The sequence below is a fragment of the Podarcis gaigeae genome (genome assembly GCF_964106915.1).
Source record: "Podarcis gaigeae genome assembly, chromosome: 1".
In the NCBI taxonomy this organism is placed as follows: Eukaryota; Metazoa; Chordata; class Lepidosauria; order Squamata; family Lacertidae; genus Podarcis; species Podarcis gaigeae.
The window spans coordinates 106,828,237-106,848,850 of NC_139678.1; the positions used below are offsets into that span (position 1 = coordinate 106,828,237).

At 40.4% G+C, this 20,614-nt stretch overlaps 1 protein-coding gene across 5 annotated transcripts in view; it reads right to left on the reverse strand.

Annotated features, from left to right (window-relative positions):
* ITGB6 (integrin subunit beta 6) overlaps window positions 1-20,614 on the reverse strand; it is a 68,504-nt gene that overhangs the window by 5,867 nt on the left and 42,023 nt on the right. For all 5 annotated transcript variants that reach the window (XM_083707418.1, XM_083707416.1, XM_083707415.1 and 2 more), the window contains 7 exons: window positions 19,828-19,989; window positions 18,712-18,807; window positions 12,059-12,148; window positions 7,253-7,387; window positions 5,635-6,055; window positions 4,154-4,376; window positions 1,566-1,663 (listed from right to left, as the gene is read on the reverse strand). In XM_083707418.1, the coding sequence (XP_083563544.1) occupies window positions 1,566-1,663; window positions 4,154-4,376; window positions 5,635-6,055; window positions 7,253-7,387; window positions 12,059-12,148; window positions 18,712-18,807; window positions 19,828-19,989 (1,225 nt within the window). The remainder of the gene's footprint in view (window positions 1-1,565; window positions 1,664-4,153; window positions 4,377-5,634; window positions 6,056-7,252; window positions 7,388-12,058; window positions 12,149-18,711; window positions 18,808-19,827; window positions 19,990-20,614) is intronic.

Sequence of the window (20,614 nt, forward strand, 5' to 3'; positions counted from 1 at the left end):
AAAAGAAATCCTCTGCACAAATTCTCACATGTATAGGGATCCTTTTACAGTGCTTTGCTTTGCTTCCCTTCACCCAATTCTCTGCTACCAAGAAATATACTGTTGCCTTTTTTAAAAAAAAATTATAATAATGATGTTGGTACAGAATGTAAACATCAGTTTATTGTTTCTATCTGAAAAGCCTTTCATTTGTTCCTAGCAATTTGGGGCAACCATCGTCAAGATGCTGGTCTACTAAAAACACCTCATTTAGGCGTTTGACCTAATTATTATATCTGTGAGGTTATGTCTGTGAAGTGTTTACAGCACCCCAGATGATCTTACTTGATCTCAAGAACTACAGTTTTGTCTGTTATTCATATTTGTTGTGGGTGAGAATAGAGTTGACAAATGACTTCATGTCACCCCTGCTTTTAGAGAAGCTCTACTTCTTGGTCAGCTATTTGACATCAGTTCTGCCGCTGGGGTCAACAATGAGTCTGGGTTGTAAACCGGAAAGAGAAATTGCCTCTCTTCCTGCTTTAAAGAATTTAACAATTCCTATCCAAGTTTGAGGATGAAAGGTGAAAATTCTTTCAAGAAGGGCCCTTCTCCTGTACCTTTAACAAATTTAGCAGGCGAAACTTTTTGTAGCACAGAAATCATTGTGTGAGATAAAGAAGTCCCAGAATATTGTCTGTAGGCACCTTCTGCTGCTAAACAGTTCTGGATAAGGGGCAGTCTCCTGCCTCAGAGCAAAATAATTTTTAAAAGCTTCATGTGGTTAATTTCCCTGCATCAAGTTGCAGTTAAAAGAAAGGCACAGGAGTACCTGCTAAAACATTGCCAGCCCTGAACCTGAAATTGTTGTAGCTCTTTTTTGTTTGACTAGTGCTAGTGTCAGGGAGCTCATCTATTGTCAGCATTTCTTTATTTTGCAAACAAAGCCCATAAACATCTACTCTTTTCATCTTCCTTCACATTGGATCACATTGCTGTAAACTGAGATAATCAGTTCTGTTGTCAGCATAATGAATTTGTTGCATACATTTAGTTGCGTAAACATTTGACCTTGAACACCAGAATTTACTCTCTGCACACTAAATCAGGTAGACATATAAGTCATATGCCTGATGTATTTATCCTATGTATACGTCTAAAATATTATATATTTAATGCTAAGATTTCTGACATGAATTCTTAGAGCAAGATGCAATAGAATAAAATAACCAAATACATATTAACAGTTAAAAACATACAATCCAATCTATACTTTATATTGAATAAGCTACCCCCACTTCCTGAAGGAAGACCTTAGATCAGGGATGAGCAACCTGAGGCCCTCCAGACGTTGTTGGACTATAACTCCCATCACTCCTGCCCACTGGCCATGCTGGCTAAGGCTGATGGAAGCTGAAGTCCCACAACATGTGGAGGGTCACAGAGATTCTTCACTTCTACAATAAAATAACAGAATGACTTGAAAAATACAAGCAGCAGCATGTAATAAATACTACTGGGGATAAATAAGCCTACAACCAACGGTGCCTAAGCAATACATTTAAATAAATAAATGTACTACATACCTTCTCCACTACTGACAGTCGCATCAACCAATTTACATTTCTCAGCGCACTCTTCCTGAGACTGATCATTAGACGCTAAATAGCATTCTACGCAGCTCCTGAGAAAAAATGATTCAACAGCTCATCAATCTCTGTCAGTTACAAGGCACCAGGAACAAAAGGGAATACATATGTAGTGTTCATTTTCAAAAGTAACTTACAAAAGATCTACATGGGTATAATAAGTAGTACTTAGCAGTGTTATGTGTATTGCATTTAAAAACTCTGAAGAAATATCCTGCAGTTAAGTCTTTTCCTGCACTTCCCCCTTCCTTCTTCAAGCTCTCATTGGATATAAAACACAAGAGGGCAACATTATCCATGTATAGCAGCTTTCAAACTGTGTGTTGCGACACATTAGTGTGTTGGCTGCAGTGTGTAGATGTGTCACGCAAGCACTCCCCACACTCCTCCCAGGGCTGGAAAAGGGTTAGCTTAACATGAAGAGCTCTGATGTACAACATCAATGAAAACCTTGAGTAAACCTGAGGCTTGATTAGCATTATGTGCTCTCTACAGAGCTTTCCTTAGGCTTAGTCCAGAGGCTGCAGCTGAATGTGGTGGCAAGATTGCTAACTGGAGTGATTGATTGTTGACACATAACAGTTGTGTTATGGGATCAGCACTGGCCGCTATGAGGCCAGTTGCAGCTATTGGTCTATAAAGCCCAAGGGCATACCCAGGCTGTCACCTGCCAAGGGCACAGACTCGGGGGTTGCAAAAATCATGCCTCTCCACTCCGACCTGGAGTGACTAGGAGCTCACCTGCCCACCCACATGCTTCCTTGCTGCTCTTCTGCTGCTCTGGGTGGAAGGGTGAGGCATGTAGTCTCTTCTGGGCACCTCCACAGCAGGGCTCCAAGAGTGCAAGTGGTGGGAAGGGCATCGATACAGCTCCTTGCCAAGGGTGCAAGGGAGCCTAGGTATGCCTCTGATAAAGCCCTTAACAACTTGAGACCATGGCACCCAAGAAATAAATAGTTACTAAAAAATGCCTTGGTTTTGATTATGGTTTTTTGGAGTTTTTTGCTTGTTTACACGGACTATTGTTGTAGAACAGAAATTTGCTCTAGAATGGGATATATAATTTCGATTTGACATATAGATAAAGGCTGCAGGTGCAATGTATAATTTTAACTACTTAAACCTCATTAAAATCCAAGGGACTAAAGTGTGCCTGACTTTGGGTCGGGTATGGCCTATGACTTTAGCCTTTAGTCATAATCAAAACTGGGTTCCTAATAGACCCTCCCCAAGTGTAGCATCATGATAAAAGGGAAGAAAGAAAAAGAAACCCTGTTTCTTCTCTTAACGGAAGTCGCTAGCATATTAGTCACATTTCTTAAAAGGTACAAATGAAAATATTAGTTAAAATTAAATGTGTTTGTTGATTTAACTGATGGCTAGAAATGACATAATTAAATTCATTGAAGAATTATGCGCAAAGAAAAAACGTATCTGAATTGATCTAACACCCACACAAGTTAGTGGAAAGGTTGTTAATTATTCATCTGCAATTGAAGCCAGGTCTGAGCTTCCTAGTTAAAGAACGTAATGAATGACGTTCATGAAAGAAATTTACATGTATTTTCATACAACCTACCAGAAAAATGACTAATCTAACGATAATTTGAACTGGAGTTCAAGGAGTGCAACTTAGTCCTATGAGTAATTCTGCCAGCAAATATGTGTTTCATACAGGTCACAATGATCACTCTGCTTGCAAAAGCCATTATATGGGGCATTGCCTTGATGTTGCAATCCAAACCATGGCACAGCAACAGTAGTGACTAATTTTTATTTTAATAGTTGTTTTCCCCACTTTGGTGTTTGCCACCCTGGGCTCCTTTGGGAGGACTGGTGGGATAGAAATTGAATAATAATAACCAGTGCTTTGGGGGGGGGGAGTAAAAAGCTAGAAGTGCTGGTACTCTTTACCAGTGAATACCAGCATAAAAAGCAGCAGCAGCAGCAGCAACAACAACAACGGGACATTGAAAGTAAGAAAAATAGATCAGGAAATAAAAGGTAACAGGTAAAGGTAAAGGACCCCAAACAGTTAAGTCCAGTCAAAGGCGACTATGGGGTGTGGCTCTCATCTCGCTTCAGGCCGAGGGAGCCGTCGTTTGTCCACAGACAGGTTTCCGGGTCATGTGGCCAGCATAACTAAACCACTTCTGGCATGATGGAACACTATGACAGAAGCCAGAGTGCAGGGAAATGCTGTTTACCTTCCTGCCACAGTGGTACCTATTTATCTACTTGCATAGGCGTGCTTTCGAACTGCTAGGTTGGCAGAAGCTGGGACAAAGCAACGGGAGCTCACCCCATCGTGCGGATTCGAACTGCCAACCCTCCGATCAGCAAGCCCAAGAGGCTCAGTGGTTTAGACCACAGCACCACCTGCTCCTTTTATATCAGGAAATACAGTAAATACACCAGACACAGCTGGAATGGTAAACAAAACTCAGCACCCTTGAAATATTGCTATACTTTTGGACATGCGACAGAAAAAGACATTTCCAGACATTTAAAGGCGTATAATTTACCGTTTAGAAGTGCAAGGGTCGGCATAGGGTGAGTATTTTTCACACGTGCTTCCTGAAACCCCGGGATTTGTGCACACACATTTTCCACACATGCATTCACCTCTCCCACTGCAGATTGTGCCGTCAGCAGAAGCACAGCTATTGGTGTCAGTGGTGCAGTTACAGTATTCACCCGTCCAGCCACTGTGGCATCTACACTGACCACAGTCACAGTTGCCGTTGCCTAAGGAAAGTCATGGAGGTTAGTTCTTGTTTTGATTTCTGTTCTCCCCCAAGCCAAGGTCTCAAAGCCCAGAATAATTTGATCAATCATTATGCCCCTCAAATATCTCTGTAATTTGCAACCTTTCCCTCTTAATCCCCACAAAGCTGCCTCAAATGTTGACCGTGGAGTTTGGGGATGATAAATCCAAGAATTAATATAATTTGAAGAAATTCAGATAGCTGCTACAGTATTATAGCACTTTCATTAAAGGTAAAGGTAAAGGTACCCCTGCCCGTACGGGCCAGTCTTGACAGACTCTAGGGTTGTGTGCTCATCTCACTCTAGAGGCCAGGAGCCAGTGCTGTTCGCAGACACTTCCGGGTCACGTGGCCAGCGTGACGAAGCTGCTCCAGCGAACAGACACCAGAGCAGCACATGGAAACGCCGTTTACCTTCCCGCTATACAGCGGTACCTATTTATCTACTTGCACGTAAGGGTGCTTTCGAACTGCTAGGTGGGCAGGAGCTGGGACCGAACAACGGGATTCGAACCGCCGACCATGCGATCGGCAAGCCCTAGGCACTGAGGTTTTACCCCTCAGCGCCACCCGCGTCCCTAGCAACTTTCATTAGGACCAGCTAAAATGGCAAAGTACTGAGCTAGATTTTTAGGTTCGAAGGGTTGATGTTTCACAGACAAACTCCCTGACAATACCAATCCTATTGTGTTTATTCAGAAGTATGTCACATGGGGCTTAGGGTACATCTTAGTAAATGTGTTTAGGTCATAGGGTTGCGATATTTTGAAGAGCAAAAAAGAGGATGCTATGATGACTCTCATTTTAAATACCCCTACTATAGGGAGGTTATAGAAGCTGTGATATATTGCTGAGGGGGGCAGGAGAAGAGAAGAGGAAAGCAAGTCTTCAACCAGCAGTTATGTCTATGTCTCAACCAGAAAGTATAGTCAGAGACATTTTGGCATTTTTTTTATAAAAACGACCCAGACAGAAATGTTACCCCTGAAAAAGAGGGTGTGTCCTGGAAAAAGAGGACACATGACAACCCTAGTTTAGGACTGCAGCAGTAGTCTGCAAGAGCTCCTTGAACCATGTTAAGAACAATCAATATGAATTTTTAAATGGATACTGTTTTAAACTTGAATACTGCTTATACTTGAATACTGTTTTTGAAATAGAGCATATATTCAATTTTCAACTTCTATTCTATTTTATTATTTATAATTTTTAAAAATGGCAGTATGCAGTGGACTTACCTGCACATAGCAGTCCTCTAAATCTCCCACAAGAGAAACTGTCACATTCACAAAATGACCCATAAATATGTCCATATGCCGATGGGTGGCAAATGCACTGTCCACAAAAGCAGTCACCTCTTCCACTACAAGAGGTCTCCTCTGGAGAACTTTTGCAGGAACCTGTACTCAGTGAGTCTTTTTCACCACATTCACAGTGAGGACCCATGTAGCCTGGGTTGCAGGTGCACACCCCACATTCAAAATAACCGTGTCCGCCATTGCACTTGAAGCTGTTCATTTCAGCTTCCTTCTGACAATTGCAGCTGCATTCTGACTGGATCTCAATTTCCAGAGCTTCATTCAAGCCCACCGGCTTTATTATGACGTTCTTTGGACTTTTCCCACAAGCAGATAGGCTTAAAGTCACATTGAAACTGACCTAGGAAAGGAGGAGGGGCATCTGTATTTAACCATTCATTGCTGCAGTGTACAAAAACGCAAAAGAACAAATATTAAAAATATAAGCTAACAAAATCATCAAAGTCTAAGTATTCAAGAGAGCAGTTCCATTAGTGCAAGGATTTTTGTTCATGTAACAGAACTTCCCTTTCCTCTCCTTTCCCTATGTGTTCCCATGCCCTACCTAAATTTGCTTTGGAGCGTTTTCGGGAATTCCAGAACAGATTTAGGAAATTGGAGTGGTACGTGGAGAGAGGGGAAGTTGTATTGTGCAGTCAAACATCTTTGAACTAACAGAACTATTTTATTGGATATCACTCTAACATTTTATTAGAGCACGAGTTTACACAGATTAGAATCCACCACCCCCACCAAATGCAGCTGATGGGAAGCAGAAAGAGAATGAAATCCCTGACTAAAGATGTTTTACCATGTGATGCTGTCTTTGGCTTGGGGAAAATTCATTGTTTTATTGCATTGTAATGTAGTTTCTTTGGTTTTATTGTTCGTTATTATATACATGTTGTATTTGTTATTTTGTAAACTGCTTAGAAACTGGCTTAAGTATTAAGCAGTATATAAATTTAAATAATAACAACAACAGTACAAACTTTGGCATGTCTACTTCGAAGTAAGCCCCATACAACACAATCATAAGCACATATTTTTACAAGGAATAAGCAATTGCTTAGGGACTTACATCTGAGCAAACATGCATAAACATTGCACTGCACACAATGGAAAACACAAGAAGGAAGCATTCGCTTTTATGCAATTTTAAAATCAATTTAACATAATATCCAGTAGGAGAACTCTTTTTTCTTTTTCTTTTTTTAAAAAGAAGAAAACTATAATTGGAAGCAAAGAAAAGAAAATTCTGTTACAGCATTAAGTCAATTCCAGCTCAATCCATTGTCGGAATTCTCTGACACTGAGCTCCGAGGACTGTGCAAAACATTCTGCATGCAGGAACTTCACAGGGAACTCTGTGAATTGCAGCTCTGTGAGGGGAATAGGGGCTTCATAACAACTTTCAGCTGATTTGAGTTGTAGCCCACAACATCTGGAAGGCACCAAGTTGGGGAAGGCTGCTACACACCTTGACTGCTCCTTAGAATAAAGGTTATAATCAGATTTACAATGAGAAACATGATTTATGAAATCAGAACCTACTTACCACCTCTCCCACTTGAATGTGAGAGCATTTCCTTTGGTGTGGAAAAGCAGTGTTGTTGTTACAAATGGCAGTGAAAGCAAGGTTTACCCCATCTGTGTCTCCCAACACCTCCAGCTCGATTTCTGACCGGAGTGCCTTAAAGGACATAATGATTGGAACAATGTCATTTCATTTGGGAAACTAACATCCTGGGAGGCCGTTTCCAAGTTGCCCTGCCAAGTGAAGTTCAGCAGGTGGTTGTGGAAGAGAGGGTCTTCTCAGTATGTGGAATGCCTTCCACAGAGAGGAGCTCACATGGAACTTCATTTGACTTCATTTAAGTACCCACTGAATATCTTTTTTATTTTCCCAGGACTTTTAAAACACATTTAAGTTTTTCGCAAGCAGGATTTGAACTATGAGCAACAGAAGGGATTGAAGATTACAGTGGTTTTGTTAAGGTTTAAGAGATAGAAGACAGTGTGCAGCAGAGGGAGAGAAACAGAAACACAATGAAAAAAGGGGTGGGAAGTAAAAAAAAAAGTTTTTGTTATGTATTGAAATTTATGTATGAAATTTTGGAAAATTTAATAAAAAAAAACTTCAGAAACGAATTAAAACCCATTTAAGTTTTAAGATGGTATTAATCTCTCTCACTCACGTTTTTATGCTGTACAGTATTATGTTTTTAATTATTTATGTACCGTTTTTTTCCTAGACTGCCTTTTGTCCCAAAGGATCTCAGGGCAGTGCACAACACGTCTAAAAAACATTGAAAATCAAAATGCCAATAAAAACAACTTTGCAACTAAGATATTTCAGCTGCAATTTAAAATAAACTCAAGCAACCTGCAGTGCTCACCCAAATGCTTGTAAAAAGAGATGTTTTCAGTTGCCTTGTAAAAATTATTAGTGAACGGGGTAGGCATGAAGTTTTATTTTTCTAAATGGGGTTCAAATTTGGGCCTGTACCAAACTGGGCAGCCTCAAAGTGCTTGAGGCTGGGCTATTTTCAGAAGTACAAAATCAAAGTCTGAACCAAATTTTCTGATTGGTACCCTCATTCCCTTACAGACATTTGCAGGAAAATGGGTAGGTTGCAGGTGATGAATCCCTTGTCTGTTGCTTCTGTATGAATGAATGACTGAAAAGAGCTTTGGATTAGGTAGGAGGATATCTATTAATTTAGTCTGAAAGAGTAATGATTGTGAAAATAGCTTGAGGTGTGCAATGGCATCTTCCGCTTGAGAAATGCTCTGGAGGGTAGGACTCAAACCAATGGCTTCAAGTTACAAGAAAGGAGATTCTGACTAAAAGTTAGGAAAAACGTTCTGACAATAAGAGTTGTTCGACAGTAGAACAGTCTCTCTGGGAGGTTGTGGACTCTCTTCCTTGGAGGTTTTTAAGCAGAGGTTGAATGACCATCTGTCATGGGTGCTTTAGCAGAGTGAGATTCCTGCATTGCAGGGGGCTGGAGTAGATGACCCTTAGGGTCTCTTCCAACTCAGCAATTCTCTGAAATAAAGATTGATAATACAATTTTTTCAGTGTCTGAAATCTGGGTGATTCTAATCACAGGCTGATCTGTTATACCTTTATCTTTATAAAGAATTTTCTTCTAGCCCTGGTCACATTGCAAACATTCAGAGTGGGCAAAGTTAACTTCCAAATGTAATTTATTTGGTGTTACAGTGAGAAAAGACAATGGATGAACACTAGGTTGAATTTAAATGAATTATGCCTGAATGATCTTAGTGACCCTCAGGTGAAAGCCTTGAAGGTTTCTAAGATACATGAGCAAGCATGCAATAGGAAAATGTTGCTCAGCGAGTCTTGCAACATTTCATTTTATAGCTGAAATATGCAAAACCTGTGTTTGCAGTTTAACTTACTTCTCTTCAGTCTTATATATATTAACTGCTAAAGAGAGTCAACTGCTGGTAAAGTGGTTTCCGTGTGGTCTTATTTAATAGCTTTGTGTTCCAGTGCCAGTCTTTACTTCACATAGACTTTGACTAAAATGTCTGCTTTGAAGACACAAAACATCACTTCAGATTTTTGTGTGTGCAGTTTTTAACCTCTCAAGGCACGTACTGACATGCTCGCTGGAGGCTGTGACTTACGTTGGAAGGGAATAGGAGAACGTCTTACAACAAATATTTTGACAGCTCTCTCATATGCTCACTTCCTCTGAAGAATTTAAAAGCCAACACATCTGTGAATAATAATAACTTAGAGCTTTCCACTTTAAAATTGTGGCAGAAATCCAAGGACTCAAGAAACTTCAGCATGATTATCCTTCTGAGGGCAAATGACAATTATGATTCCTTCCCCACCCCCCTTTGAGCACACTGAGGCGGAATGGTGAAGTTATTTTTCTTGGGACAAATACATTACTGAATTACATAGTACTGCTGGTGACAGGGGGTTGCAGAATGGGGGCAGGGGAAAAAGCACCAATATTTTTGTAGTAAGAATTACATTTGGCAGTGAAGTGAAATTAAATATATTATCCTGTTGTGATGGAAGCACCGCACAGTCAGGCAATCAAGAGCAAGCACCCCATGGGTTCATACAGTATCGTCCTCCTTCCTTCTTATGGTACCATTGCCTTTTCCATTAACACTATGATTGGCATAGGAGCCAACTCCTAGGGACCGAGTTCCCTATGGCCACCCTAAATTGTGTGTGTGTGCCATGTCATGTGATCAGTTATGTGGGTGGGGCTTACCTGCCCCATAACATTTAATTCAGGTTGCCATCCCTGATATTTGGTATTACACCAGGATCGGCATTTTCACTAACCATAGTTAAACCAAACTACACTTTGCAAACCCACTTCTAACCACAGTTGCAAATTTTCTATTTTATTTTACTTTTATAAAACAGATCTGGTATAGAAATAATTGCTTATATACCTTTATGAACAGAATCCTATGTAAGTATTTTCTCACAGCAGAGTTGGTGTGATCTGATCATTCAAAGTAGTGATTCCTAAAGTCACATTTACATACTCTAGGCCATGGGATGGCAAACTAAGGCCCGGGGGCCGGATCCAGCCCAATCACCTTCTAAATCCGGCCTGCGGACGGTCCGGGAATCAGCGTGTTTTTACATGAGTAGAATTTGTCATGTTATTTAAAATGCATCTCTGGGTTATTTGTGGGGCCTACCTGGTGTTTTTACACAAGTATAATGTGTACTTTTATTTAAAATGCATCTCTGGGTTATTTGTGGGGTATAGGAATTTGTTTGTTGTTGTTGCTGTTTTTCAAAATACAGTCCAGCCCCACACAAGGTCTGAGGGACAGTGGACCGGCCCCCTGCTGAAACAGTTTGCTGACCCCTGCCTAGGCTTCTAAAAATTGTTACACTTTTCTGTCAGGGATGGAGTAAAGATAAAAAAATACTTGTTTCTTATTTTAAAGGCCTTTTGGTTGGAGGTACATGGGTTTATTATTTGGTAGGAACTGAGTTTTAAGGCTGTATTTTAGGGGAAGGAATGAAGCTCATACAGTGGTACCTCGCAAGACGAAATTAATTCATTCTGCAAGTTTATTCATCTTGCGAATTTTTCGTCTTGCGAAGCAAAAAAAAGTTTTTTTAAAAAAGTTTAAAAATCACCAAAGTGTACAGTACTGTACATACATTTTCTAAGTCAAGTCGCAACTGCACCTCTTCAAGCAATGCACCCTGGGTATTAACGGTTTTAAGAAAAAGGAAACAAACTTGCAAGACGTTTTCGTCTTGCGAAGCAAGCCCATAGGGAAATTCGTCTTGCGAAGCAACTCAAAAAACGAAAAACTCTTTCGTCTTGCGAGTTTTTCGTCTTACGAGGTATTCGTCTTGCGAGGTACCACTGTAATTTGTATTAGGTCCATTTCCTGGCATGTGCAGGTAGGGTAGGGCTAGGAGAGACTCTTGCCTGAACCCTTCAAGAGCCACTGACAGTAAATGTCAACAATACTGAGCTAGATGAAACAATGGTTTGACTTGGTATAAGGCAGATTCCTACATTCCTGTCATGCATATCAGTTGCCATGCACACCTCTACTTGTTTTGATATACATCTGTACATAATGGGTATTACGAAAAACACCACAAGTACTTTCTGCTCCAAAGGAAAGTGATCTCATAAGTTGCTTGGAACTTTCCATTTCCCAGGAAAGTGTGGAATTTGAAATGAAATAAGATTATTCAAAGTTGCAAGTAGCTGAATAAAGAATAGTAACCGAAAGCACATGTTTATAGATGGAGCTATGAACTGTGCCTATAATCTAAGCAAATGACTCTGACTGTTTGCAATATATGTTTTTCCAGTTTTATCTTTCTCACTGGCTAAATGTGGACAGAAACAAAGGGAAAGCTACACCATTAAAACACACACACCCTAAAAACACTATTACTGTGTTTTAATTACTTTATTGTACACTGCTTTGAGAGCATTGGGGGCATCAGTCAAATAGGAGCTTATATATTTGACAAATATTGTCAAAACCATAATTTACTGACTGCATTCTACTTCTTAAGAAGTCTTGGGTGGCAGTAGGGGGCATAATAATCACATAGCTAAAGCAAGGCAAACTGTTCATCAATAATATAATTCTTGCATTTATCTATTACATCTTTTTTGATTCTGGAACTTTTCTCTGTGTGGTTTCTTTGTTTGACATCTGTGCATAACAAATGTTTCACACACCAAAAAAAGAGTGTGACCAAATTTTTATTTGCACCAAATCACTATGTTTCCACAGGCATTCAGAACTACTACTACTACTACTAGTGCCACTATTATTATTCCTGATAAGCATTCATATATATTCATACCTTATATGCATCAATGATCAACTGAAGAACATTTCCAGAATCCATCTGGAGTTTTCCAACAGTAGCTCCAGGAATAAGATTAGCATAGTTCTGCAAAACACAATTATGGTCACAAAAATTATAATAAGGTAATCTATAATTGGTGAAAACGAACATGTTTCTTGAATGCTTTTCATGAAACCCCTTTTGACTTCCCCTTTCCTGCCTCCAGCTTCCTGTAAAACCCCAGAATCTGCTCCAAACCTTCTGGAGCAGATTGGTGTGAGTGTGTGTGTATGTGCAGAAAACTGGATGGGGAGGTTCGGAAGGTGTGTTGTGTGAGCATAAGTGGGATATTGTCTTATATGTTTCAATAGGATTATCAATTTACAGGTTAAAGCAAAAGGCAAGTATAATGTAGGATTCTCCATCGATGGGTTACCACTCTGCAGTATTTTCTCTCCACCCCACTGCCACCATCCTTCTCTCCTTAGTTGGGTGCTGATGCTGGAGAAAGTGCTTGGCGTTGCAAGGAAGTGAGACAACATAAGGAGAAGAGCTTTTTCTTTTTAAAGTCCAGAGTGTATGTTGGCCATTATAGGATTTACCGTATATCTGCACATTACAGATACAGTGGTACCTCAGGTTAAGTACTTAATTCATTCTGGAGGTCCGTTCTTAACCCGAAACTGTTCTTAACCTGAAGCACCACTTTAGCTAATGGGGCCTCCCACTGCTGCCACCACGCTCCCAAAGCAAGATTTCTGTTCTCATCCTGAAGCAAAGTTCTTAACCCAAGGTACTATTTCTGGGTTAGTGGAGTCTGTAACCTGAAGCGTATGTAACCTGAAGCGTATGTAACCTGTGGTACCACTGGACAGGAAATGCAGAAAGCATCTGTGTAGTGTCATGTGTAAAGCTGCCCTAAATGTATCTAAGAACTCTGACCATTTGATTTATTCATACTTCTCTTGTGCTCTGTACTGCTGAGAGCATTATGATCCTGCTGACCTACCATAACATTTTAGCAATGCAACGGAAATATTTCATGCCTTATGTTTACAGTGCAAAGTCAGCAGGATTAAATATATTTCACATTCTAGCAGGCAGATGCAGTTGACAAATACTTGTGCCCAGGTACTCTGGAAGATGATTCTTAGAGTGTATTGGCATTACATTTCAGGAAAAAAAGACAGTTCATAGATTGTAAGTCAGAAATTGTGAAGTCAGACTCTGAAATAGTGCAGTCTTTTCCTGGCACATTGCCAAACTACAGCATGACATAACTCATTAGGGATCACTTTATTTCCATCAGTGCAATCTCACTGAATAGAAATCCATTACTGGAAGAAATAATATTGGAATATATTCAAAGCTATTTAAGAAAATGGGACAGGTGGAAAAAGAATCATGTTGTAATAGGCCTGTTTTTAATATTTTGTTTTGCTACATCCTGGTTCACCCATAACACAAAACCGTGATTTGTTTAGCCAAAGTGTGGCTTGTTTGGATGTCCAAACTGAACCCAGCGGATTAAATGTGGTTTGCTTTATGGCAACTAATCACCATATGAATCATGTCTTTTAAAGACAATCTTTTACTATTGTATCCAAACTCAATAAACTTGTTTAACCACGGTTTGGCCACCCCACCTTGGACACTTGCCAAACTACAGGCATAAATAAGGCAGCAGCACTAAGAGCACAAACCAAGCTTTGGAGAAACCAATACAGTCGTACCTTACAAGTCGAACATTTTGGCTCCTGAAAGCCTCAAACCCGGAAGTGAGTGTTCCGGTTTGCGAACATTCTTTGGAACCTGAATGTTCAACACAGCTTCCATGGCTTCCGATTGGATGCAGGCGCTTCCTGCAGCCAATCAGAAGCCGCGCCTTGGTTTCCGAATGTTTTGGAAGTTGAACGGACTTCCAGAATGGATTCCGTTCAACTTCCGATATATGACTGTAATGGCTTCTTTGCTTTTCTGTGAGACCACATGTGATTAATAGAACAAACCACGTTTTAAAGAAACCATGGCTTGGCCTTATGTTCAAACACAGCTATTATGTGTGACTCTAGTGTCCAGGATCCAAAGAAATGCACAACTAATTTCACCTGCCTAGGAGATGTTAAATTAGTTTCTTTGAACAGGGGCCCCACTGGTTGCATCTGGAAATTCACTTTTGAAATTGAGGGGAACTTCAAAAGCAGAGTATGATATATTAGACAGACCCAGGGTTTAAGGAGTAAAACACAAAGTGTCTTTTGGAACATGCATCCCCTTGGACATATCTAAAACTGCAATCTCAGCTCTAAATGAAATTATTTCTGAATAAGCATACATAGGATCAGGCTGTATCTCTTTACATCTTGGCCAATATAGGTATATGTCACTCCAGATAATTACCAGTCTCAGAATATACCGCTGGTATTTGTTATTTCTCTTTAAAACAGAGTACACATTGTTGCTGAATGACATTTCAACTAAAACACAACAAAGAACATAATGTCTAAAAGCAACTAAGTAACAGTAAGAGGATACAGTACAACTTGAATAACCAACCTACATAGAGCAGAAAGAAAGCGGGGGGCGGGGGGAGGAATCATGCCACTCACACAACTGAAGCAATGAGCAGGTAAATAATTAGAGTTTGAGCAAGCACAGTGAATTCAGGAAGCTGTAATTACCAGTAGATTTTTAAACTAGCACACCCCAATACACAATTAGAGAACAGTGAAACAGGATAACTGAATCTAAGTGTATAAATAAATAGAGCTGATTTGAACAAGTTTGTAACATGCCTGGAATGCAATGCTTTTGATTTAAATGACAGAACAGAACTTCCAGGATGAATTAATGATAGATTCAAGCCCTGCTATGCTGGATAAGTGGAAGTTGTAATAATTATGTGGACTACTGCAATGTGGGTTAGATGGGACTGCTTTTGAGGGTGGTCCAGAAACTTCATTTCATTAAGACCATAGCTGCAAGATTGCTAATTGGGCTTGGGGAGGGAAGGGGGAAATGAGCATATTAATCGCTGTTTGCCAGCTCACTGGCTCACTGTGTTTCCAAATCAATTCAGGCTCAGGGTTTTGACCGTTAAGGCTACAGTGGTACCTCTGGATACGAACGGGATCCGTTCCGGAGCCTTGTTCGCATCCAGAAGCAAACGTAAGTAGCGATGGCACGTCTGCGCACACGCGTGTTGCTTTTCGCCACTTCTGCACATGCGAGTGTGACGTCATTTTGAGCATCTGTTCATGCGCAAGCGGCGAAACCCGGAAGTAATGTGCTCCGTTACTTCTGGGTTGCTGCGGAGCGCAACCTGAACGCGCTCAACCCGAAGCGCATTCAACCCGAGGTATGACTGTATTCACGACTTGGGAACAGGGTACTTCTAGGATCACTTGTTTCCATATGCACATATGCAGATCTTAAGATCTTCTTCTGAGACTGCTTCTTCAGGTGAGGTGCTATTGGACAGAGGATCTTTTTAGTGGTGGCACCTTGGTTATGTAACATTCTCTCCAGAAAGGCTTGTCTCGTACCTACCTTGATGCCATTTTGGCACTATAAAAATACTTCATTCTTTTGTTTTTAAAAATTCTCCTAGACCTTTAAATCTGTTCCAACTTAAAATTAATTTTTCCTGGGCTGTGCATTTTAAAAATGTTGTTCTTGGTGGTTTTATGGATTTATGTTTGCATTTCAGATTTGTTTTTACTATATAGCTATAAACCCCTCTGAGAACATGTTTATAGATTGCATATACATATTTTAAAAATACTAATTTTATAATATCTATCTATCTAAATAGTATATATTTTAATGCAAACAAATGAAAAGGATTTCTGTTAACTGTAGCATAACACCACTCTCAGTCATTCCACAGAAAACATAACCCTCTATTTGTGATGCCAGTTATTTCAAGCTGTTAGATCTAATCTTGGGGGCTTTTACCATACTTGTATTCCAGTCTATTTGTACGGGAGATTTGTATGAGAAGGGGGCTGCAGCTTAGACCAGCATTCTCTCTAAAGATGCCCTTCTTTATATGTATGGAAATCTTGTCTGTGTGCAATACTAATTGACTGACACTTGCTGGAAACTGAGCTTTTGGAGGTAGACATTCCTGTTTGTATTCATACATGGTGGTCCAAATCTGTTCACATAGATACAGTGAGGGCTTCCATTGTGTATCTCCACATATGGAGTGACATCTAGGGTCAAACTGCACCTGCAATTGTGTCTAACTAAATAATGAGTCCCTTGTTCAGCAAAAAATCTTAATTCTAATGATACACGAATTGCAGAGTTCAGTTTCTTACAGGGCAAGCCTACTATTCATATATGGGTTGCTGGGACAAAGAATAGGCATGGGCATAGGGGCACTAGCAGTGGGCATGGGGTGCCAGGTGAGATTTGATGGTGGAACAACCACCAAAGCTATTGTTATGCTGTTTCACTGTGGGCCGGGGAGGTTTTGGGGGCAGCTTTAATTACCCACTGGGATAGCTCAGTCAGTAGAGTATAGGACTCTTTATCTCAGGGTCATGCTTAATCTCAGGGTCATGGGTTTGAGCCCCATACTGGGCAAAAAGATGCCTTCATTGCAGGAGGGTGGCCCAGATGACCCTTGTGGTCCCTTCCAACTCTACAGTTCTATGATTCTACACCAGCCCTTGGACTAACATAAGAGTCCTACCATTTATGCAGGTATGCTGGGGAAATTACAGTGCTTTGGATGCGGCATCTTTATGCCTGCCCACAACACATCTCATTTTCACCCACCCCACTAGTGGAGCTTTCCTTTAGTGTGTCTGGGGGCTTCCAGCTAAGAAAGTGTTGGCTCTCCACAGTGCACCTCTGTCTCTGTTGGTGGAGCAGCACTTAGCCTTACTTCCTGAAGCCTCTCAGCTGCACAAGTTCAGGCTCAATAACCTGCAGCTTTGAGGCGACTGGAGTCATTTGTCTCCTGGTTTAAAGTAACAAGTTTGTCTTTATGCTTATGGTTTATTGAAACAAGCCAGGATCAGAAACCATGGTTTGATCTTGTGGCTCCAGTAATCCATAGTTTAACTACAGTTTGTGATTTGGAAACAACACCTCATAGTTTGAGTCAAGAAGCAGATACAGTGGTACCTCGGGTTACATACGCTTCAGGTTACAGACTCCTCTAACCCAGAAATAGTACCTCGGGTTAAGAACTTTGCTCCAGGATGAGAACAGAAATTGTGCTCTGGCGGTGCGGCGGCAGCAGGAGGCCCAATTAGCTAAAGTGGTGCTTCAGGTTAAGAACAGTTTCAGGTTAAGAACAGACCTCTGGAACGAATTAAGTACTTAACCTGAGGTACCACTGTACTTACGATCTCCTTCTCCAGGTTGCACAGAAGCGAGGAGCATTCAAGCTCAAAGTTTCAGAAGCCTTATTCCTCTAAGGCGGGAGATACTTGCAATGTTTGAGGGACAGATCTGGTCCCTGCTCTTCTTCCCTCCCCTCCTCAGTCATCAGATCATTCAGAATGCCTCTCCTCAGGTGATCTGCACAGGTTAACTGAGAAGGGGGCTGTGTGTACACAAGTGTGTGCACACCCACCACTGGCACGCACACACATATTCTCCCTCTCTCACACACATTAAAATGTCATTATATAAATAATATAAATGTATCTTCTTGTGCCTCCTCCACGTGAGGTCCAGAGGGTGGCAACATGAGAATGGGCCTTTTCTGTAGTGGCTCCCCGTTTGTGGAACGCTCTCCCCCAGGGAGGTTCGCCTGGTGCCTTCATTATATATTTTTAGGCGACAGGCGACAACATTCCTCTTCAACCAGGCCTTTGGCTGATTAATATTTTACAGTCTTTTAAATGTGTTTGCGGGAGGGAGGGATAAAATAAAATATGGTACATAATCTGCAACAGAAGCTATAATGTCTTTGGTACAGGGATATTAGTGCTGTGAGACAAGGGGAAGCCTTCTAAGCCACACATGACATTATTATGGAGCAGAAATGTGGTCTGGACTGTGTTGTTCAGAAAGCATTCATTGCTTGGGCTGAGCATTATATCCAGGGGAACACAGGACTTTCAGAACTGAAGGGAAAATATTGAGTGGATATGTTTTTAGATAAGGAGTCCCTGGCTTCCGTTCAGTCTCTGCAGTATTATTTCATCCTGAAACACTAACCACCTCTCAATGACGGCAAAATTCCATTTTCCTTTGGAATGCTACATCCCTCACTATCTGAGTGGGCTACCACTCTTGTTATAAAAAGCATCACGTTTCAGAATCTCTTCATCAGTTTTATCCTTGTATCAGAGTTCTCAAGTGACTTCCTCTGTTCATTGGGAACATTATACCAAGTTTTATAATGTATGAACCCCTATTCTATTGTTATACTTTCTATGGCATTTTTGTTCCCCTCTTCTTAAAAACACTACCTCTATTTTTTGTGTCTTGTAGAGCATGCAGTTCTTCTGCTAAATAAGTCTTGGTTCCATATTTTTAGTGTCGAATTAGACTAAGTGCCTATGTGTGCTGAATCTATGCTACTATAAAAGAGATTAGGAACCTTAATTAGAGGATGTTGGAAGCTTTACAGTGCTTTTTGTACTGATGTGCCATCTTAACACACATGAAAAGGAGGATCAAGTAAGAAATATGTCTCTTACCTTATACAAAGGAACCTGTTCCTTTGTCACTGCAAAAATTAATAAAATGTTGTTTTGCACAATCTTGTCTATCAATTGTCCCAAACTTGGATATTCCTGAAGACAAACATAAAGAAAAATAAATCAAGCAAAAGTTAAACTTTAAATCAAAAACATGGCTTTGCTGTCTTTTGGCTTATCAAAAGAAGATGGTAGCACAGAAGAGTCTAGAAACTGAGGCCTCTGTGTGCTCATCTCTGGATTAGTTGGACCTATGTATATTCTTAATACATGCCTCTGGTGAAAAGTTGCATTTGTTTTATTTTACAGTCCTGCACATGGCTCTTCAACACCAGGCCAACGCATGCTAATATATCCAGTGATGTGTTGCCAAACATGTATCTACAGGCATTCAAAAAAACAACAAAAAACTTCACGTGTTAAAAATGTCTTTGTGTTGAAGTCCTAATAAAAAAAACTACAGAAACCATGCCTGTAATAAAACAGGTGACAACTCAAAACTCAAGTAGCACATCTTATTATATGAGTTGCTACAGAGCTGCCCTAATGGGATTAATACAGTGCCATTTACCAAAGAAATCCAGGGCTCTGCATATTTAAAAAAGGGCTGATACACTGATGTGAAGAGAGGTGGTTGCTTTCCACACTCCTGAAAAGGAATGTGTGTTCCGTGGTATAGTCTGAAGTCAGGTGAGACCACCACCTTCCTGAAGTGAAGTAGGACTGGGTCTGGTCAGTGTCTGGATGGGTGATCACATGCATGCTGCCTTAGATTCCACAACAGTAGAGAGGTGGGATAACAGGCAGGCAGGCAGGCAGGCAGGCAGGCAGGCAAAAAATAAAATAAATTAAAATAAAATAAATAAAATAAATAAAATAAATAAAATAAATAAAATAAATAAAATAAAATAAAATAAAATAAAATAAAAGTTTTAGTTCTCAGATGGATTCCTGCCCCTCCCCCCGGCATTCTATGATCTAAGTATCTCCGATAGTGTTATTCAAATTCAGTTGGGAATGGCCCCAATAGTCCTTTCATTTGTTTTCTCTGAATGTGCACATTGCACATACAATTTATTTATAGAAGAGTAAAGTGTAAAACCTGAAGCATATTACCAAAACAGTTGACATGGAATACTCATTATTATGATCCAAGTGGCATTCTCCATCATTTGGAATTACAATTCCTGCCAGTTTGCTATCCATCCCGAAATGGGAATCGGCATCACTCACAAAGACCAACAGATGCAATGAGTCGTTCCTCCACCCAATTTTTTCCTGCAATAAAAATGTAAACAGATTATGGTAGCAGATACATTGCTAATGTATGAGTACAGCACTTCTGTATCATTGTCTTGCTTCATAACAGTCTATGCTCTAGTGACCTTCCATCTGGGCTATACAAACACACTATGTGGGGTTGCCCTTAAGCTGTAGCTAGTGCAGAATGCAGCTGCCAGATGAGTGAGTGGTATGGGGCAGCCCAATGGGATCATGTATGACCAGTCCTGAATGTACTGTGCTGGCTGCTGGCAAGCTATCAAGCCCATTTCAGAGTTTTAGTACTAGCTGGGATGGGCAAATCTGTCAATTTTGTTTCTTTTTTTCCTAGTAAGCTTTTCACATAAACCTGTGTTGTTGTTGTATTAATGCCCTCATGAAAATTCATCGGAATTATAGTGCGGATATCTTCCAATACACACATTTTTGCAAATAAATCTTGCCGAATATAATGCATTTTGAATGCTATTTGTATTCATATATGCACTTATATGCACACTTTACCCTAGTATTGGCATTTTTGTATATATTACTTGAGTGGAGAACTGCAACGCAACATTCAGAGAAGTGGAAATTTTGAAGGATGGCTGTGTTTCAGTTCACATATTGTTTCGGAAAGTAC